The sequence below is a fragment of the Pygoscelis adeliae genome, unplaced genomic scaffold (assembly GCF_000699105.1).
Source record: "Pygoscelis adeliae isolate BGI_AS28 unplaced genomic scaffold, ASM69910v1 Scaffold84, whole genome shotgun sequence".
Classification (NCBI taxonomy): Eukaryota; Metazoa; Chordata; class Aves; order Sphenisciformes; family Spheniscidae; genus Pygoscelis; species Pygoscelis adeliae.
The window spans coordinates 4772098-4791258 of NW_008824754.1; the positions used below are offsets into that span (position 1 = coordinate 4772098).

A 19161-nucleotide genomic window follows, 5' to 3' on the forward strand; every position below is an offset into this window, starting at 1 on the left:
ACTTCAGATGGAGTTAATGGAACAGTGCTTAAAAAAAGGCCCTCTGATGCTCCAGCTGTGAGGATACCTAAAAGCCACCCTCCGAGAGCCCGAGTGCAGCTGGAACACCGAGGAGAAGGAGGGAGCAAGCACTGATGCTTTGGAGGCAGAGACAAACCGGCCAGCAGCAGCTTCTGCAACTGGGCCAGAAATAGTCGCCCCAATCAATGCCCAGTGCACAGGGCCAGGCTGCAGGCCTGCTGGGAATCCCTCCCCTTTCAGCTCCGGAGATCTTACTTTACTCATCCATAAAATGAGGGTAATAGTAGCTAATTGGTCGGCGATGCTGAATAATTAACCCATGAGACGCTTCAAGTCCTCGGCCGAAAGGACCCTGCCAGAGCCCAGACATCTCCCGGGCGGACTGAGCTCCAAAGGCAGCAAGGATTCATTTGTCATATCGCAGCATCCCTTGTTTTTTCCCCCAATAAGCCCTATTTCTGAGCGCCATCTCGTGCTGGCTCCATGAAACAGAGTCCCTGTTGTCCCTGCAGAGCATCAACCCCGCTGGAGCAGTGTAAATCAGCATCTCCCAGCTTTTCCCACAGGGCTGGCACTTCCCCAGTGATTTGCCGCAACTGGAAACCCTCCCCCTATAACCATTTCACTTTTTCCCAGCGTGGTGATTGATACAGGGCAGGACTCTCCTCCACGGGGAGATGTTTAAATGGGGCTGGCTAGCCCTTTCTGGCTGTGAGCATGTTGTCTTCAAAAGCCTGACCCACGCCTGGTTATACCTCTGCGAGCAAAAAGACCCAGCCCAAGGCTACCTGTCACCCTCTCATGGTGTGTATGCATTAGCTCTTCGTGGCAGGATAACCCCTTTTTGGAGCTTTGCTGTATTTTCTTCTTCCACGCTGCTTCAGATGGCTTGGAGGAAGGCATCATCATCACCCACGTTCAGCTCTGCCACGTCTGCCCTCGTGTCCCAGCGCTTCCACAGCAATGCTCACATTTCCCCAAGTCTTTTGGGATGGGGGTTGAGGCGGAGGGGGGGGAAAAGTCCAAGTGGCCAATTCAAGCATTCCCTGACTCAAGAAAATGTCATCTGCTGGGGTTAGGGGTGCAGAAAGCCCATGGGGCTCATCATCTTCTGCAACGCTGGAGTGTTGAAAGAGGAAGCAGCAGGAGGGATAAAACAGGAGGTGAAACACCTCAGAGGGAATTGGTGGAGCAGCCGTGCCTAATGAGCAGTTGTTAGAGGACCGAGGTCTCCCCGGTGCTCGCCCTCTGTCCTGGCTGGTGTACCCAGGCATGACTGCAATATAAATCAAGGAATCATTAGCAAGGCACGAACCTAATGACCACACTGCCTCACTCAACCCAGGGCACTCGAGGGCTTTTATAAATCTCAATTCAACCTTGAGGTGTATTCCTCCTCCCCTGCGGATCAGGGCTGCAAACCCAAAAACCCAGCTGGGGAATGTCCTTGCCTCCCCAGGACTTGCCCTGCAAGAGGGAAGGGTGGCGGCATGGTTGGAGGTGTTGAAATAATCCCCATCAGGAATTTTTCCAGTCCCTCTCAAACGCATTTGCAAGGCAGATGTGAGAGTAAGCCTCTCTCCTGCACAGCAGATGGGCGGCCGACGCGTGATGGCGATGCTGATGGGGTAGTGCTTTGCAGCCGTGTCTTGGGTCGCTGTCAGCTGATGAGAAAATTGCCCTTTTGGAGCAATTTATGTCTGAATAAAAGGCTCATTCCTGCCCATAGCCCCACCATGGAGCTCAGCGCTCCCACCTGTGACGGGGTCATTTTGAAGGTGTTTTCAGCACAAAACAGGTTGTGGGCACGTTTGGAGGGGTCTGAGGTGTTCCCATTGCCCTGGGGTTGGGCAGTGTGGGTCGGGAAGGTGACAAACGGGGAGCAGAGCTCGATGCACCCCAAGACTGGATCTCCCCCCATCTCAGCCCCCTTCTCCCCTTCCTCTGCAGGAGCGCCAGCTTCTCCCAAGCCACGAGGTCCGCCTTCTTCATGCGGAGCGACTCAGCAGTCCAGAAGCTCTCACAGGGCAATGGTCACTGCATGAACGGTGTTGGTGGGCAGCTCCACGGCTTTTACAGCCTGCCGAAACCCAGCCGGCACAACTCAGAGTTCAGGGACAGTGCGTACGACCTCCCACGCGCCTTCGGTTCCTACAGCCACCCCAAGTCGAGCCTCACCAGCTCCGAAACAGATAATGAGGAGGTCTACACCTACAAGACTCCCAACAACACCCTATGCAAGGAGTTTGGGGAGCTCTCCACAGACTCCTATGACATCCCTGCCACCCCGCTCTCCATCTACCAGATTCCCAGGACATTTACACTGGACAAGAACCACAACGCTCTGGCTGTGGCCGCCAGCGACTCACCCGCCGCGCCACCCCCGCGGCCCCCAAAACCTGGGCAGACAGAGCCACGGTGGGGCAGCCCGCCCCAGCGGCCCCAGCCCAGCGAAAGCTTAGGGCTGGCCCCCATGGCAGCCACCATTCCCCGGAGAAACACGCTGCCGGCGGTGGAGAACAGCAGGCTGCACCGAGGTGAATTTGAGGGTGGGGAGCAGGGGGTGGCTTTGTCCTGTCTAGCAGCCTCTCATGGGATGGTCCCATTGGGTTGCAGTAGGGCTGGGGTGGCTGTTGGCGTCAGCCAGGAGGTCGAACACAAAGAAGGTCTCCCTGGTGAGGATCTGGCCCTGCTTTTTGCATGCGATGGGCATGGAGAGGCATCCTCAGGGCTCTGCCCACCCAAGGTGCTCAGCTGGCTCTTGGCTGTTTTGTGCTGTGAACCAAAACCCCAAACCTGCTTGCCCGTGCAGCCCTTCACCAGATTTTGGTGATTTGGGCCATTTTTAGCTTGCTTTTAGTTCAGTTCATAACCAGGGTTATCAGAATGCACTTCAGCCTGGAGCTACCTTGGTTTTGCTCGCCAGACAGGGACATAATTTTGCACATCTCCAAGACCCAATACACCCAGTGCAGCAGAGATGCCCTTTCCATTGGGCATGGATGGGCCGTGGATGAGCCTGCCCTTTCCAAGTCTTATGCCTGGGATGAAATAGTTGCAAAGTAACTTAGAAGAGGCAGTTGGAGAGAAAACGTACTGTAAATGATACACGCAGTTCCCTGAAATGCCTCTTCCATCTCCTCCTACCTAAATACCGACATTTAGGCTGAGATCAGACCCATGCTCATCAGTAGATAGACCAGTCTAAGAGCTTAGCACCCCATCCTCACCCCGTCCTCCCCTTACTGGAGGCTGCCAGCCCTTATGTCTGCTGAGCGAGCTGTAACAGAGCTCTCCCTTAACCCAGTTTTGTCACCCTGATCTACCTTATCTGACGTCTTCACCCCTGGGATTTTGCAGCTCTTTAACAGAACCAGGTTAGGTCCGTGCAGCACGTGCAGTTGCGCTGACGCATCAGAGAGATGCTAATTGGGAGGGAGCATAGCAGGGAGTCTGTGACGGGCTAAAAACCACGTCTTCCCAGCAGCGTCTCAATCATCAAGAATAGGTACTGCCCTCCCAGTACCTGGATTTTGTTTTCAGGGGCCCCTTTTATTAGCAGTCGCACTGGGACACATTGTGCATTTGTGGCTGTGTTGCAGCTTCTTCTTGCGAGACGTACGAATACCCCCAGCATGGAGGCAGCAGCACTGTGCAGTCGGTCGAGTCGATGAACGATGGGTACAACTCCTACCTGGTGAGTTGGCCTTGGTGTCGGCCACTGTGCTTATAGGCACCGTTTGCACCTTATAGATTCAGAGACAAGTCAGTTCCAGGTGGGACCTCACAGCCCAGTCCTGCAGGGGTAAATCAAGAAAAGAAGGGTTTTATTATTGATTTCAGTTAAAACCGTGGTGGCCTGCAGGGTGGAGATGGAGGGACAAGCACCTAAGCCAGCACCACATGCAGAGCTTTGCTTGGGTGCTTCCACAGAGTGTATCTGCCTGGAGCTTTGACCCAAAAAAAGCACCCAGGAGTTTAGCTTCTCCAAAGCCTGGGATGTTGCTGAACTGAATTTTGACATGTTGCCAGAACAGCTTCTTTTGTGCACTTTCTAAGATTTCCTGAGCTGGAAATGACATTAAAGCAGCCTTTCATATTGTATTTTAGTCATGGCCAGAGCCTAGGGAAAAATGACTTGCCAGGTTAAGCATGCTTCTGCAGCTCCGTCTGATCATAAGAAGCTCAACTCTGGGTGATTAAGATCCTTCCCTGAGCTCAGGATGTTGTGATGTCTTGGAAACAGTGGAGGTAGACCCTCTCAGTGCAAACTGATGGTCAAGGAGGGGACAGACCATCCCTTCCCTCTGCGCTGAGATTTTAGAGCTGGTCCCATCTCAGGTGTGTGTTCGGTGATGACGAGATGAAGGTGTTTGTAGTGGGATGGGGTTGAGCAGTTGCTCACAGCACGTTCTCCTGCTTGTCCCCCAGCAAGCCAAGGCAGCGGTGGCCCGCTCCCACAGCACCGACTCCGAGGACAACTACGTCCCCATGAACCCTGGTTCCTCACCCCTGATCCACACCGAGAAAGCCAACGACAATGCCCAAAATCTCTACATCCCCATGAGCCCTGGGCCGCATCACTTTGATCTGGTGGGGTTGTCCTCGGCCACCCTCCCTGTGCATAAAGGAGGAGCCATGGCGCAGTGCCACAGACGGTTGAGTGAAATCCAGCCCCCGCCAGTGAACCGCAACCTCAAACCCAACCGGAAAGGTAAGAACGGTTGTTTGTGGGCAAATCTTTCCAGGAACCCTTCTATTTTTGTAATACTTTGGACTACATCTGTCATCTTGTGCACACTCAGTAGAGTCCTATGTGGGGTATGCTTTGCTACCGCCAGCACAGTCAGACCTTCAGATCTTCCCCATCCCCTTCCTCTTTCAGGAGGACTATGGTGCAAATGAAGCTTTTGTGGTGCTTGAACAGCCTGTCTCAAACCCTTCCTGGCCTTTAAAGGAGATAGATAGGTACACGTCACAGGCAGGATCTCACCCCCTTTGCCTTCATCCCTCCCTACACTCCACTCCAAAACCTCTGTGTTGTATTCAGATGACCCAAATTTCTCCTACTGTCTCCTACTGGCTGGATCCAGACAGCTCTTCCCTTAGGGCTTTGCCTACATCCTTCAAATCCCTCCCTAGACCATTGCCTGGCAGGTCACCGAGGAGATGCTGAGAAGGAGGGCTCCCGTCATTAGGGTGTCAGCACCTAATCCCATCAACATGCTACGTGAGGGCTGGGGCTGGAGTGCAGCGGTCTTCTCTTCCACCTAATGAACCACGCATGATGAGAAGCGCTTTCACGTTACCCTGCAGGTGTCCTTTCCCATTCTCTATGGGGAAACATTCTGGTCAGGGGCAGCTCAGGGCTGGCAGAGCCTGGTCTCGTCCCCATCTAATGGGTTATCACAGCTCCCTAATGAATGGGTTTATCATACTCTGGGTTGGGGCATTTTTAGCAGATCTCCATTCCTTGGGAGGCACATTGCCCTTTTGGGGCCACCCATCCGGTCTGGGGCTGTGGGTCAGAGGGAAAATACACTGTTTTCCCCCAGTCCTGGCATAAATGAGTGCAGGGATTTTGGTTGGGGGTATTTGTCATCAGCAAGGAGGGCTGGGAGGCTGATTAGCAGAACGGGAAGCAAACAGCAAGTTTGCCAGTTGCAAACTGGCAACTCTCATGCCAGTCATGGATGCTGAATTGTAGGAACGTGCTGCCTCTGAGTAAAGGCTTCTTCCTTCCCCAGCAAAGCCGTCGCCGCTGGACCTGAGGAACAACACTGTCATCGATGAGCTTCCCTTCAAATCGCCAGTCACGAAATCCTGGTCCAGGCCAACGTGAGTAATGGTTGGGGTATGAATTCTTGCTTTGCTCCGACAGCAGATCTCTGGTCTCGCTCTCGCTGGTGTCCACATGTAGCCACGCTATCACCTCTGCCATGGATTAAACATCTCTGGCTGAGTGTAAGGGACATGTCGGCTGCCCTTCGGCCTCCGCTCGCTGCAGAGGTTTCTTCTGGCCCACCATCTCTTTTTGTTGAAGGGGCACATTTCTCATGGGCCACCTTTAATCAAGCTAGAAGTGAGCCCAGACTTTGGATGCAGAGCCAAATTTCCCCAAAAGCTGGATGATCCCTTCAGCCCTCATTGTGTTCTTTGTCAATTTTAGAAACAGGAGCTGCAGAGCTGGGTCATGCCATACAAACATCTGCACTGGGATGAAAGTCCACCCTGCCCAATACCCTGCCCCATCAGGGACCAGCAGGAGCTATCTGGGAAGAGGGGCATTTATGGAGTAATTCTTTCCTAAAATATCCTGCCACACCATGGCAATTCGGGGCTCAGGGGTTTCCTTGGTCACATCATGGCCAGACTTAGGACCTGGGTCAGATGCTGTTGAAGCAGAGAGGCTCCTCTCTTGGACCCCTCACGAGCTTAGTCAAGTGTTGTAAGAGCCCGAGTCATATTCCCCGCATCACAGCTGGTGGCAGGATGATAAATTCGTTTAGGTCAGGATTTCACATGAAAGCCCCGCATGTGGCTGAGCAGCTAATGAAGATCTCTTGAAGACATTTCCTATTTCTGGGATCTGACACCACCCAGAGAGCTTTGGTTCTGACACAGGATCTGTGGTCCACCATCACTTGTGACCCAGCTGAGCCACCCCGACTTGGCCACACTGGGGGCACAGGGCACGATTTCACATCCAGCTCCTCCCCCAAAACCCCCGCCGTAGTCTCAAAACGCAGGGTGACACTCGCAGGGTCTGACCGAGCTGTGTTTTGATTGCCTTGAAAGCAAAGCCTGGCCTGAAGGAAGTCTGCAAAATGAAACCAAAGCACTTCAGAGCAAAGTCTGCTGGCCAAAAATAACAGGATTCGCACAGTTCCAGTTCTGCTGCTAATTCGTGGTCTGATGTTGCCCAATGAAAGGCAGAAGCAAAGCTTGGCTGCTATGACTCCTCTAATAAATTGGATTGTCTGGAGACTGACTGCAGGGCATGAGTGCTGTGTGCTGTAATCACTGCATCAGGAAACAGCGAGCGGGGTTTGATTGACAAGACATCCGACCCCAGAGAAGCTAATGGATTTTTCCCTTATCAGCTAATCATATGACCCTGCCTTTACTGCAAGGCAACAAATAGCTTTTTAAGACGCGAGCTTTAATGCCAGATGCTGATTGCATTATGTTTTTCTGTATAATTAGATTTGGCCAATTGAAAACAAGACGACCTCAGAGGTTTTGTTTTCCAGCAAAAAATTCGGATAGGGTCCTGCGCGGTAAACAAATCCTGGAGCTGCGGTGAGGCTGGGGGTGAGAAGCTCCACCGAGGCTGGCCCTGCATCCTCCACAATTAAATATTTCCTGTGAGATAAAAGAGTTCATGGAGCCTGATTTATGTAGCTGATAGCATAGTTACGGGTACATAGCAAGCAAGGTGTTATTAAAAAGACCTAGAAAGAAAAAAACAAGACCACCAAACCCAGTGATTCTCTGACCCGTGGGAAGGTCAGATTAGGAGAACCTCAGTGCCGCTAGCTCTTCTTCATGCCCTGTCCCCAGATCTGAGCATGGTGATGTTAGGAGGCGTCAGGTGCTGTCCTCTCCCGTCCTTCCTTGGCAATGGACAAGCAGCACCTGCAACCATCATTAATGCATTGACTCTTGCCCTTACAGCCAGACCTTCAACGCCGGCTCTTTGCAGTACTGTCGCCCTGTCTCCTCCCAGAGCATCACCAGCACTGACTCGGGAGACAGCGAGGAGAACTACGTAGCGATGGTAAGAGCCCCGCAGCTAAGATATATGGTCCTGGCAGGACATATACATTCCCCAGCTCTGCAAAGACATTCCTAGCTCATGACATGGAAGTGCTGAGATAGCAGTGTGTGGTGTACATCCTTATGTACATCCCTACATGCACGAAACAGTGGCTTTCATTCCTAAAATGACATGTCCTGTGGGGGTTTTAACTGTGTATGAGAGCAGGAACATATATCCCCTACTTTGCCAGGAATTAAGAGGGGATAAAAACGTCTATGGACTGTCACAGTCTATTTTCCTAATTTAAGCTGATTTTTTTTCGGGGTTTTTTTTCCCCGTAATAGCTGCTGTCATCATGTTTGTGTGGAGGGCAGGGGCTATCGGAGCAGCAGCAGGGAGTGGCACTGCTTACAGGGAGGGGATTTTGTCTCTCTTTGCAAAGCTGCTGACTTGAAGCATATTTTTGAGGCTGTGTAACTAAGGGGGTAGAGGAAATCTGTGCTTTGTATAGCGTGGTTGTGATTAGTGACGATCCCAGAGCTGGTCTGGCCTCACTGAGGTGTGGTCCTGGGAAGTGCTGAAGCCCACGTCTGCTGTCAGGCATGTGAATAAAATCAGCACAAAGGCAGGAGAACTGCTCCGATACATAAAATAAAGAGCATGAGCTTGAAATATTTGTTAGCACAATATAGAATACATATAGTCCCCCAGCGGTTCTGCATACCCTGGTCCCAGAGAGGCAGGTGAGCGCATTTCCAGGCTGAGACCTCTTTTAAAAGTGCCACTGAGGCATTTCATCGCCAGATTTGTGTTAATTCCTTTTTTTTCCTTCTTCCCATTTTAATCCTCGTTATCTCTCCTGTCTCTTCCCTGCATTAGCAAAACCCCATTTCTGCTTCTCCTGTTCCTAGTGGCACCAACAGCCCAGCACCTAAAAAGAGTTCGGGGAGCGTGGATTATCTGGCCCTGGACTTCCAGCCAAGCTCACCAGGGCCACACAGAAAGGTACGGGGGATTTTATAAACTTCTGATTAAAAGAGATGTATTTTTTAAGGGTTTTTGTGCACATTGGCAACAGCATGGTCCAAAGCCCTGGGCAGGGTTGGTAAGTGGCACAGTAACCTCACAGGCATGATTTTTCCTACAGATCCACTGCTATATTTATTCTAGGTCAGACTTAGTCTCTGTTGCACGTCTGCAGCCTTGCTGGAAGTGTCGCCAGAAGCACGGATGTGCAGGGGTTCAGGGGTGCTGATGAGACCAGAAATTCAGCTGGAGATTGTGTATTCAAAAGCTGTCAGGAGGTATCCCAAGGAGTATCAGAAAATTTTTTTTCCTCCTTCAGAACAACAGGTCCTGCAAAACCAGACTTGGGGTTTCCACCTGAGATACTTCCAGGAGCTCGTTCAGAAAATGCTGGGCACCTGCCTCCTGCCAGTCAGGTGCTTTTAAATGGTGCCATTTGGGCAGGAAAAGTACAAACCGCTTTCAAAAAGTGAAGCTGAAGCTTAAAAGCTAGATTATGTTGAGCTGATCAAGCCATTGCCTGGTGAGAAAGAGCTGTGGGGAGAAGGTGGGTCGGGAATGGGATGCCTCTGCCAAGTGTCACGTGGAAATGTGGAAGGGGAAGCTCCTAACCACCCAGATGTTAGTGACTTTTCTCCAGGTTCATACACAGGGGAAACAAACACCATCTTAAAGTGAATCATAGGAAAACAGAGCAAGGGAGGACCTCAGAGTATCCCCACATCCAAAGGAAACCATCTCTCCTGAGGTGACAGACGAGGCTTAAAAGTCTCATATGATGGAGATTTCACCACCTCCCCAGCAAGGCCACACAGCAAGATGAAGAGGATACCCAGGGGTGACAGAGTGGGCTGGGGAGGGACCAAAGGCAGGTCCTGCTGGGTGCCACCCTGAGCAAACTGGGAGGGGGAAGGAGAGACTGGCTCAAGCAAAGCAGCAGCTGAGTGAGGGGATGGTGAAGGACAAGGCATTGTATAAACCTTTGTGGGAACCACCTGTGAGTTGGCCTCAACTTTCTCAAACACCGCCTTGTTTCCGAGGCAAAGCATCCCACTAGTTAGGTCTTTTTATTATTTGACAGTTGTCCCTTGATTGTTTCTTTCTGCCCAGCAACATTTCTGCAGGTATTACCAATTTAAATTATATCCCAACCTGGAAAGGTGATTTTAGACTCTTTTAGATGTTTTAATAAAAACATCATCTGGCTCCAGTTGCAAGCAGCTGGGGGTCCTCTGAAATGCTTGTAGAGGCAGACAAAGTTCCAGGACTCAAGAAACTATGGAAAAAAGTATCTCCTTCTTCTTCAACAGGTCTCCTGGGTGAACCTGCAAACTTATCTGTTGTTTTGGGGATGAAAATAATCTAGTGCCATAGGTGCGTAGAGTCAGCACAGCTAAGAGGGATGGAGCTGGGATTTGTGTGTGTATTTGTAAGAGTTCTTGAGCTCTTTACAAGAAAATGAGCAAGATGCAACACTGAATTTGCAATATCAGCAGTTAGATACCACAACTGCAACCAAACATTCATGTCCCAGGGTTGGTGGGAAGGTAGAGACCCAGGTGCTGTTTCTACCCTCCCATTGCACTGCAGTCTCATGCAAGCAAGATGCAGAGCAGAATGAAATCTTTCATCCAAGACCCTTCAGGGGGTTAGAGGGAGGCTGATGAGCTATGGAGTCTGCAAGAAAGGAGGGGAGGTGCCCGGGGACTTGCAGCACCCACAGTACTGCTGCGGGAAGGAGCGAGAGGGAAGAGCAGGGAGCTGATGAGTGACCAGGCGGTGGCCGTGTTTCTCCTCCCCGCAGCCCTCCACCTCATCGGTCGCCTCGGACGAGAAGGTTGATTACGTGCAAGTGGACAAGGAGAAGACGCAGGCGCTGCAGAGCACCATGCAGGAGTGGACTGACGTGCGGCAGTCCTCGGAGCCCGCCAAGAGCACGAAGCAGTAGCACCTGGGGCAGGCAGCGAAACAGGCAAATGTCCCGGCGGTTTTCCCCAGCTGGGGCCCCGCTGGGCTGCCAGCTCCACTTGGGCTGGATTTCTAAGACTTGTATGCGGAGGGGAGGGGGTCTTCATTATTTTTTTTCTATTAAGACAAAAAGAAACAATTTCAGGGGAAGACTTGGCGGATACTGTTTGCCAGTGATAAAGACCAACTATGTTCGGTGGCTAGGTTTGTGCTTTAGCTGCTGGATGCACTATCCAGGAACTTCGACTTAGCAATACCAGGTTTCACCCTACACATCTTTTGCTTACAGCTATTAAAGCCACCTTGTATGTGCTAACACTGCATCATCTCTCCCCATCTTCTTCCGTACCCCCAAACCATGCCATGCAGGTTTGCAGCATCTCTCATAGGACATCATTCCCCAGGTCTGATTCCCCACTCCTTATGGTTGCCCTCTTCTCCGCCTCCTCCCAGTCCCAAAACTGAGCAAGGACCATTCCTTTTGAAATCACTTTCATTGTCTCGTGTCTTGTAAATAATATGTTCAAAACCTCTGAGGGCTATTCTCCTCCTGGCAGGACAGCCCCCATGTTTTTCGTTGTGGTTGTTAACCTTCAGGAGCTTGAAGAACATCCAGACTGTCCCATTGAGCTGACTTAGAAGCCCAGGGCTTGCCCCATCATACACACATGTATATGCCAGCACACGCTCACACGCATGTGTGTGTGAAACAGCCAAGTTTGTTGGGGTGTCTTCTGCTGTTGATGCTCTCCAGCATCTCTCAAAGTCAATGGGCTGGAGAGATTGGCTTTGGATGGCAGAATTTAAGCCCTGACCCACTGCCTATCTGAAACCAATTGCCTGTGAATCTGGCCCTAAGAACCAAAATCTGCCCTTTGTGGCACCAAAAGAAGCCCATAGAGTGAGAGTTCTACATCTGTGGCCATCATGAGAAGCTCTGTGGTTGAGTATGAGGAGCGCAGGGAGGCTCTGGAGACGCTCTATATCTGGACTGGCGTGAGGATGAGTGACAAGGAGGGAGTGGGAGGCTGTTGCAAGGACTAGGAGAAGGTGGATGCTGTACTGCAGAGGTTGGTCTTGGGTGAGGAGGTCCAGTGGGGTGTATCTTGGAGGAAAGGAGTAGAGTAACTGAAATGTTGGTTGATGGTGAGGCCTTAGGCTTGGGAAGAGGCTGGTCAGGAGAGTCAGGGCAAGGTGTTTCAATATTAGGTTTATTGTAGCTTTGTGGTTGGTTTGTGGTGGGTGCAAAGGGCTGAACTAGATACTTTCTCCCCATCTTCAGCAATGTTTCTTCAACATAGAAATGGGGCTTGTTGATGTTAATGACCCTAGGCTCTAATTATGGATGGGAATCTGCTGTTGCCCCTTGCCAGCATCCTTGACACATCCAGGCTTTGGGATCGCTCCCCAGGCAGCTGCCAGGCGCAGAGAGCTGAGAAGGAAGAGACAGTTTATTGCGGAGATAATAATTCATGATCTCATGAAAACAGGAAGGACTAATGATTGCCATGGAGCAGCCTGATTGCCAGACAGCAAGCGCTGACACAGATAAACAGGCCGACCGCAAACTGAGAGCCAAAGAAAGGAGACGTTAGAAAGATTAGGTAATAATATTTATTAAATAGCTGGAGCTATTCTTTCTGCAGGCTGAACCCCTCCCAGTGCCACGGGCTCTACATTCCACCAACACCACCAAGTTGTATTGATTATTGCTGCTTAAGCGTTAACACATTTGTTTAAGCTTGGCCCGAGTTTGGAACGGGCCAGATGTCGCCCACACAGGGGTAGGATACCGGTCCCTTAAGGGCTGCGTGCTGGTAAAATAAGTCTTGAACTTCCAACACCAGTTTATGTTTTCTTCTCGCATGCCCTGAAAGGGAAGGATATTAATGGAAAAGCACTGATGAACCTTTTAAGACATTGAAGTATTGGCCTTTTACAGGAATAATGAAGCAAATATCCTAATGCTTATGGTAAAAATAATAATTGTCTAGGAGAAAAAAAAAAGACCCAAAAGGGAAGATATAGCACAGCCAGATGCTTTCTGAAGGTCGGGGAGTGTGTTACAGCCTGCAAGGGCCTTTGCCTCTCGTTGGGGGCTTACACGCTTGCATGGTGAGATAATGAAATGAAGACCAGAGTACAACGCTTCATATTTCTATAGCCCCTTTCATCACTACATCTCAGGGGAAACTAAACATTGGGCCTGATCCAGAGCCCACTGAAGTGTGCGTTCACTCAGCTGGGAGCGAGCTCCCCATCCCCACCAAAAAGCAAATGTGACTCAAGCAGGAAGCTGATTTTTTCCTATTTCATCCTCTAAACTGCTAGGCGGACACAAAGGAAGATGAGGTTCGGGGAGAAGGGTTATGGTGCACACTGGATCTATTTCACTGCCCAAATTGTGCTGTTCTCCTCCTATCACACTAAAACGCAGCCACCTCTGGGGTGGATTGCAGCAGCAATTTTGGGAACAGCCCTTTATGCTGCTTTGGGTCTGTCGCAGTAAAACAGTGCAACTATTCTCGAGATGAAACTGAGCCCAGGCCAGGCCAAAAAAATCTTGAACCAGACCAAAAGCCTGGAGAAATCAAGTGATAAACCATGCTCGGATCGAGTCTTTTTCTCCACCTGGGAAATGGGGAGCTCAACAAGTCCCAAAAGTACCCTGACAGTGGACAGGCGAGGGGGAGGCAGCAGCAGTAGTCATTTCTGATGGTGCAGTGGCTTGAGACACAGCACAGTGGGTTGGGATGCGTTTTGCTGAGCCGGTGCCCTGTGGTTCTGCACTGGGACTAGGTGCATCCAGTGCCCACTCCAACATGTAATCCAAAGTGTTAATTAAGGTTGGAAAAGCCCTTCGTGGTACTGGAGAAACAAGTCCTTTTTCTCTGCGTCCCACAAATGTCTGAATTTGTTCATGGGGCAGGCACTGGCATGGGATAGCTCTTTTCCCAGGCTCAGCCCTCCTGTTTTGATGATTTGCTTTCACGAGCATCCCCAGTAACTGGCCCTTTGCGTTTGGGAGACCAAGGACCAAGACAGCCCAAAAGTAGCTATTTTGCAACTGCTGGTTGCTGGTCCCTCCCTGCTTTGCAGTGAGATCTATGTTTTCCCAGAAACAGATATATTCCTCCATTTTTCTGCTGAGCGCCAAGCAAATGGCCCCTCCAAACTAAGTAGCAGCCCATAGACTCCATGCATTGCCATATAGACATGACTATATCAACCCCTCCTGAAAGCCGTTAGGTAATCAATGGCTGCAGTGGAAATAGTCATTCCTGACGGTTGCCGAGCTGATTACAGCAGTCCCTGATGATTAATGTTTGTGCAGTATTTAGTCTTAAACCATATTGAAAAGCAGCTGGTTTAATTACACGGACTGCCAAGAACTTTGTCCTGAAGGCATTGAGTTTATCACATCCACTCTATACTTGGATGCTCAAGTATGACTGACTCTTTTGTTAGAAATAGGTATTTTAGGAAGCTGAGAACATTGCAAATGATTCATTTTAGTTGCAACTGAGTCTTCACGTCAGAGCCTGCTCTTCAGCTCTGCGGTCACATTTAAGAAAAAGGATATGCTTGCATGTGTGTGTGTGCTCATGGAGAAGGGTTGTCTGTGGGACAAGCATCATGACCTCAATATTTAGTTTGATGAAGTACCAGGGCCATGGCTCAAAGCTCTCCCCAAGCTTTAAAGTGATTAAGCTGGTGGTTTTAAAGGCAGAAGTCTCCAAAAGTGTATGTCCTTTGCTGTAAGCGTGCGACTGCTGCTCATGGTTCCTGTCTCGTGAGATGTGTGAGCTGCCTTGGAGCTGATTTGCTCTGAATTGACATTTGAGTGTTCAGTGGGAAGTACATTTCCAGCTCTAAATGGGTGCCAGGCTTAGGCTTAGTCTCAAGTCGGAGAAAGAAAATACGTGTGAGTGCAGATTGTGCCAGGGCAAAGCTGAGCGTCTGGCAGATAGGACCAAATCCGGAGTTGGAACCAGAAGGTAGCTAAGGCTTGGATTGACTGGGGGCTAACTGGGATGGATTTGGACCCAGGGCCACCAGCAACTGACAAGGGTTATATATAGGGGAACATGAGGTTGGGAGGAGTGAAGGCAGGAGTGTTTGCCAGCAAGATTTGAGTCGTGATCGTCGCCATGTCCTCCTTTGGCGCGAGTCTCAAGTCAGATCTACAGAGAAGGTTTGTGGGTTGCAGAGAGATGTTTTTCTTGGTAAAGGCCAATGCACTGGTGGGAGGGGAGCTCCCACCACTCTTGGGACTTACCCAGGACACTTCACCCTCGAAGGGGGCCCGACAACATGATGCCTCAGCGCTCTGGCTTTCAGGGAGCCCCAGGCCATGGGCCCAGTACTGAGCTGGGCAGGAGAAGCCCTGCCAGAAGGGTGGTGGGGATCTGGCTAAGCTGGGGGACACCTTGCTCTGGGGCTCCCTTGGCCTGATCGTGGGGCAGCGGTGCCATGGCTTCACAGGGTGTCCCAAGAGGTTGTGCCATCTCCATCCCTGGAGCTCTTCAACACCAGGCTAGATCAAGTCCTGAGCGAGAGGGTCAGACCCTATGGCTGAACCTGCTTGGAGCAGGGGGTGGGACTGAAGACATCTCTCCCCCCTGATTTACCCTGAGACCCTGTGCTGCCAGGGCTGAGCGGGGACTCCTCCATGTGAGGGAAGGAGCCAAAGGCAGTACCTAGAGTCCTATAGCAACCTAAACAGGGCCAGGGCCTCTTCTGCAGCCAAGAAGCCAAGTGGCAAGGCACAGCTCAACTCCTAAGGCCATACCCCTGAGCAGGGTGGCCTAATCCACACTGGGGCCATCCCTTGCACCTGGGAGAGGGCTGGCTGGCCCAGACCAAGTCATCCAGGACACAGACACACAGTCCAAGCAACTGGGGGACAGCTTGAACCTCTAAATTTGTTAGGATAGACATTAACCCAGGGCTCTCTGGAGCCCCACACGAGCCCCTGCACGCCAGGGTTCCAGTCCCTTGAGTGTACCAGGAAGAGTTGGCTCCTTTTGGCCACCCATTGAGCATGGCTTCTTGGGAGGGGTAGAGCCATGCCCAGGTCTTATGCGGTGATGGGCTTCAGTAGGAAGATGTTTAAATAGCTCCCAGGTCCTGTCTGATCTCCCTGGCCTGGGAGAGGAATAAGGGGATGGTTTCCTCAAGTCACGCTTGCATTGTGTTGGTGTTTTCCTACCTGGTGACATTGCTATTCCATGTAAAAGTTGACAGCTGCACTGTATGTCCCATTGGAGGGACGTTGTCTGGATGAGACGGGTGCAATGGGACTGTGCCTATGGAGAAGCCCCACTTGTAACGGGAAGGGCGAAGAACAGAGTCTAACCCCAGCCCCAGCCAGGGACTGAAGCAGAGGACATGTGTGGCCATCAAAAAGCCATCAAGAAAATCAGAAGGACCAGTCCAGCATCAAATTACAAGGGCAAATAAACCAGTTTAGGGCCCCTGGTGAGTCTGCATGCCTCTTTTCTCTGCCCAGAAAGCACCAACCTGCCCACATGTACACAAGGATCTTGCAACTCTTAATGAGGCTCTTGCAGGTAAAGATGTGCACCTTTTGGTCATGATTTCTCCTTGGCCTGGAGCAGTTCATCCCTCCATCAGCTTGTCCTTGTTGTCTCATCCTTGTAGTGACAATTTTGTCTCCTTGTTCGCAGCTCCTAGCGTTGTACTGTTAATCAGGTTGCTACTTCAGTGGCTGCTCTTGAGAAAAGTTGGTATGTAGCAAGCTGTCACCAAACAGCTCTCCGCCCGCCGACACACGGCCAGCCAGTCCTGGCACATGGTGTCCAAATTTCAACACCGGCCAGCAACATCTGGAGCAGGAGCTGGGCCACATGGCTCCATCTCTTGAGCTAAAAGAGCTTCTCAATGGACTTGCTTCCAATCAGCAGGCTCTTGATTTTCGATGCAGCCCATTGCTAACATATAACAGGTGCTTTTGTAGGTCAGTGGGTTGACTATGTGGGAGAGGTTTGCCCAAGACCAGGAGATAAGAAGCCATCATTTTTATTGTCGTTCTTTGGGTGACACCACACTTTTTATCTTCAGGTGGGATGAGGGGGTTCATTTGAACTCTCTGTATCCCACTTTCTCTCCGGCTTGTGAAATGAAGATTTTTAGTACTTATTTCCCCACCTCACAGATGTGTCGTGAGGTGTAATGAATTGACATTTAATAATGCAAAGAGCTGTTTTGAGTCTGCATGCAACGGCCAGGTGGCATGCGGTACTACCCCGTTGTCATGCCCAGCATCACACACAACACTGCACATCCCGCTCTGCAAAACTCATTAAAACGCCCTCATCCTTAATTACCAAGGTGGAAAAATCCTGGCAGGATTTTCTCCTGAGCAAGGGGGGTGGGGGAAAAGCCATTTGCACACTTTCAGCATTCTGCTGCCACATTGACCCTGAAAATACCACATTTTATTTGAGAGCCCTTTGGACGTGGTGGCCGAAGCACGTCACGGAGAGGGGAAGGGAACAAGACCCTGGGCTCCATGGGGAACCCGCCGATGAATCCTGTAGGGTTAGGACCAAACCCTTAGAGTAGTTACATCCCACTCAACCCAGCCCTTGGCGAGGTCAATGGGTCCCCGTTGACTTTGGGCATCGTTGCGTGGGAACGGACCCAGCCAAATTAGGGTAGTTTTCTCCATTTGTTTCTTAACCTGCTGCGAGGGAGGGTCGGAGCCCCGGCTTTGAAGCCGTCGCGTCGGCAGCCGATTCGCAGGGATGTTTTGTGTGTTTCAAAGTCTATGACTGTTCTTAAAAAGGAGTATTTTTAATTTTTTTTTTCCATTTGTAGAAGGAAGGACAAGAGTAATCTGTGGCAAACTGTACAGTACGTGTCTTCTTGTGGTCTCACTGTTTGAATGGTTATTATGTTTTCAAATCACTGTGGACAGCTAATCACTTAAGTTATTAATTTATTCTTCAGGGGTTTGTTGTTTGTTTTTTTTAAGTAATTGAAACAATTATTTATCCTGTAAATCGGTCTTGAGTGAAGCCTAGATAATACTTTTTTTGCTGTTAATAAACATGGTACATGCCTGACGTGAAGGTGATCTCATTTTTAAGTACTGTATATGCAGCGGGAAAGCAACGGGAAAATAAAAGAATGATAATAAAAAAACCATCTCTCACTGGTGACTCCCAGCATGGATTCAAAGTGGGGGGAGAAAGGGAGAATTAATGACCGGATCAAGTTGAGTTATGCAACACCTTTAAAGCTTTCAGAGCATCTTACCAGCGTGTCGCCAAGTATCTCCTACAGCTTCAGGTGTCCTGTCGGTGCAATGAGGGCCTTTAGGATGCCGTTAGCATTCTTCCTGATACCAGAACCCAGACCATGTGTTTTTCAGCTGCTAAAGTGAATTTCATATTATATATCCCCTTCAGGGATACACTTTGGTGTGTGCAGGGTGAGGACAAATGCTGCCTTCCTCACCCATCAGCAGCTCGGCACCTGTGAGCCCCAGCTCAGGACACCAAATCACCCATAAAACCTAAGCACAAGAACCAATCTTTTTCCCCAGAGTTAAAAGTTCAAACCCCCCCTTCAAGACACTTATATCTACTTTAAAAAAAAAAAGACACCTGGGGAAAGACACCTCCCTACAGTACAGCCCCTGTAACCCCCTTTTTTAGACAAGAGTAGCATCATCTCACATCTGCAGCACATCTGGGATACCGAACCTGGAGTTGAGGACTCCACTGCAGGCTCTCCTCGGCCAGAGGCATGTGTGACACTATGGGCCATACTATCGTGTATACCATAGTATATACTTTATCAACATACCATGTACAAATATTGCTGTTATTACTGTCACTAATATTAATATAGTATATACTATAATTGGTATAGCATAGATAGTAACATACTATACTAATGCTATGCTAGACTTCTGTAAGGCCTTTGATACAATCCCCCATAACATTCTTACCTCTAAATTGGAGAGAGATGGGCTTGATGGATGGACCATTAGATGGATAATGAATTGGCTGGATGGCCGTGTTGAAAGAGTTACAGTCAATGGCTCAGTGTCCAAGTGGAAATCAGTAATGAGTGGTGTCCCTCAAGGGTCCATACTGGGATGAATACTGTTTAATATCTTCATCAATGACAGCGACAGTGGGATCGAGTGCACCCTCAGCAAATTTGCAGATGACACCAAGCTGAGTGGTGCGGTCGACACGCCAGAGGGACGGGATGCCATCCAGAGGGACCTGGACAAGATCCAGAAGTGGGCCCGTGTGAACTTCATGAAGTTCAACAAGGCCAAGTGCAAGGTCCTGCCCCTGGGTCGGGGCAACCCCCAGTATCAATACAGGCTGGGGGATGAAGGG

At 50.3% G+C, this 19161-nt stretch overlaps 1 protein-coding gene across 1 annotated transcript in view; it reads left to right on the forward strand.

The window, feature by feature from the left end:
- GAB2 (GRB2-associated binding protein 2) overlaps positions 1-10757 on the forward strand; it is a 38882-nt gene extending 28125 nt beyond the window's left edge. Inside the window, exons 3-9 of the mRNA XM_009323473.1 lie at positions 1972-2558; positions 3624-3718; positions 4453-4735; positions 5769-5859; positions 7699-7801; positions 8663-8788; positions 10614-10757. Coding sequence (XP_009321748.1) covers positions 1972-2558; positions 3624-3718; positions 4453-4735; positions 5769-5859; positions 7699-7801; positions 8663-8788; positions 10614-10757 — 1429 coding nt within the window. The remainder of the gene's footprint in view (positions 1-1971; positions 2559-3623; positions 3719-4452; positions 4736-5768; positions 5860-7698; positions 7802-8662; positions 8789-10613) is intronic.
- Positions 10758-19161: the final 8404 nt, after the last annotated feature.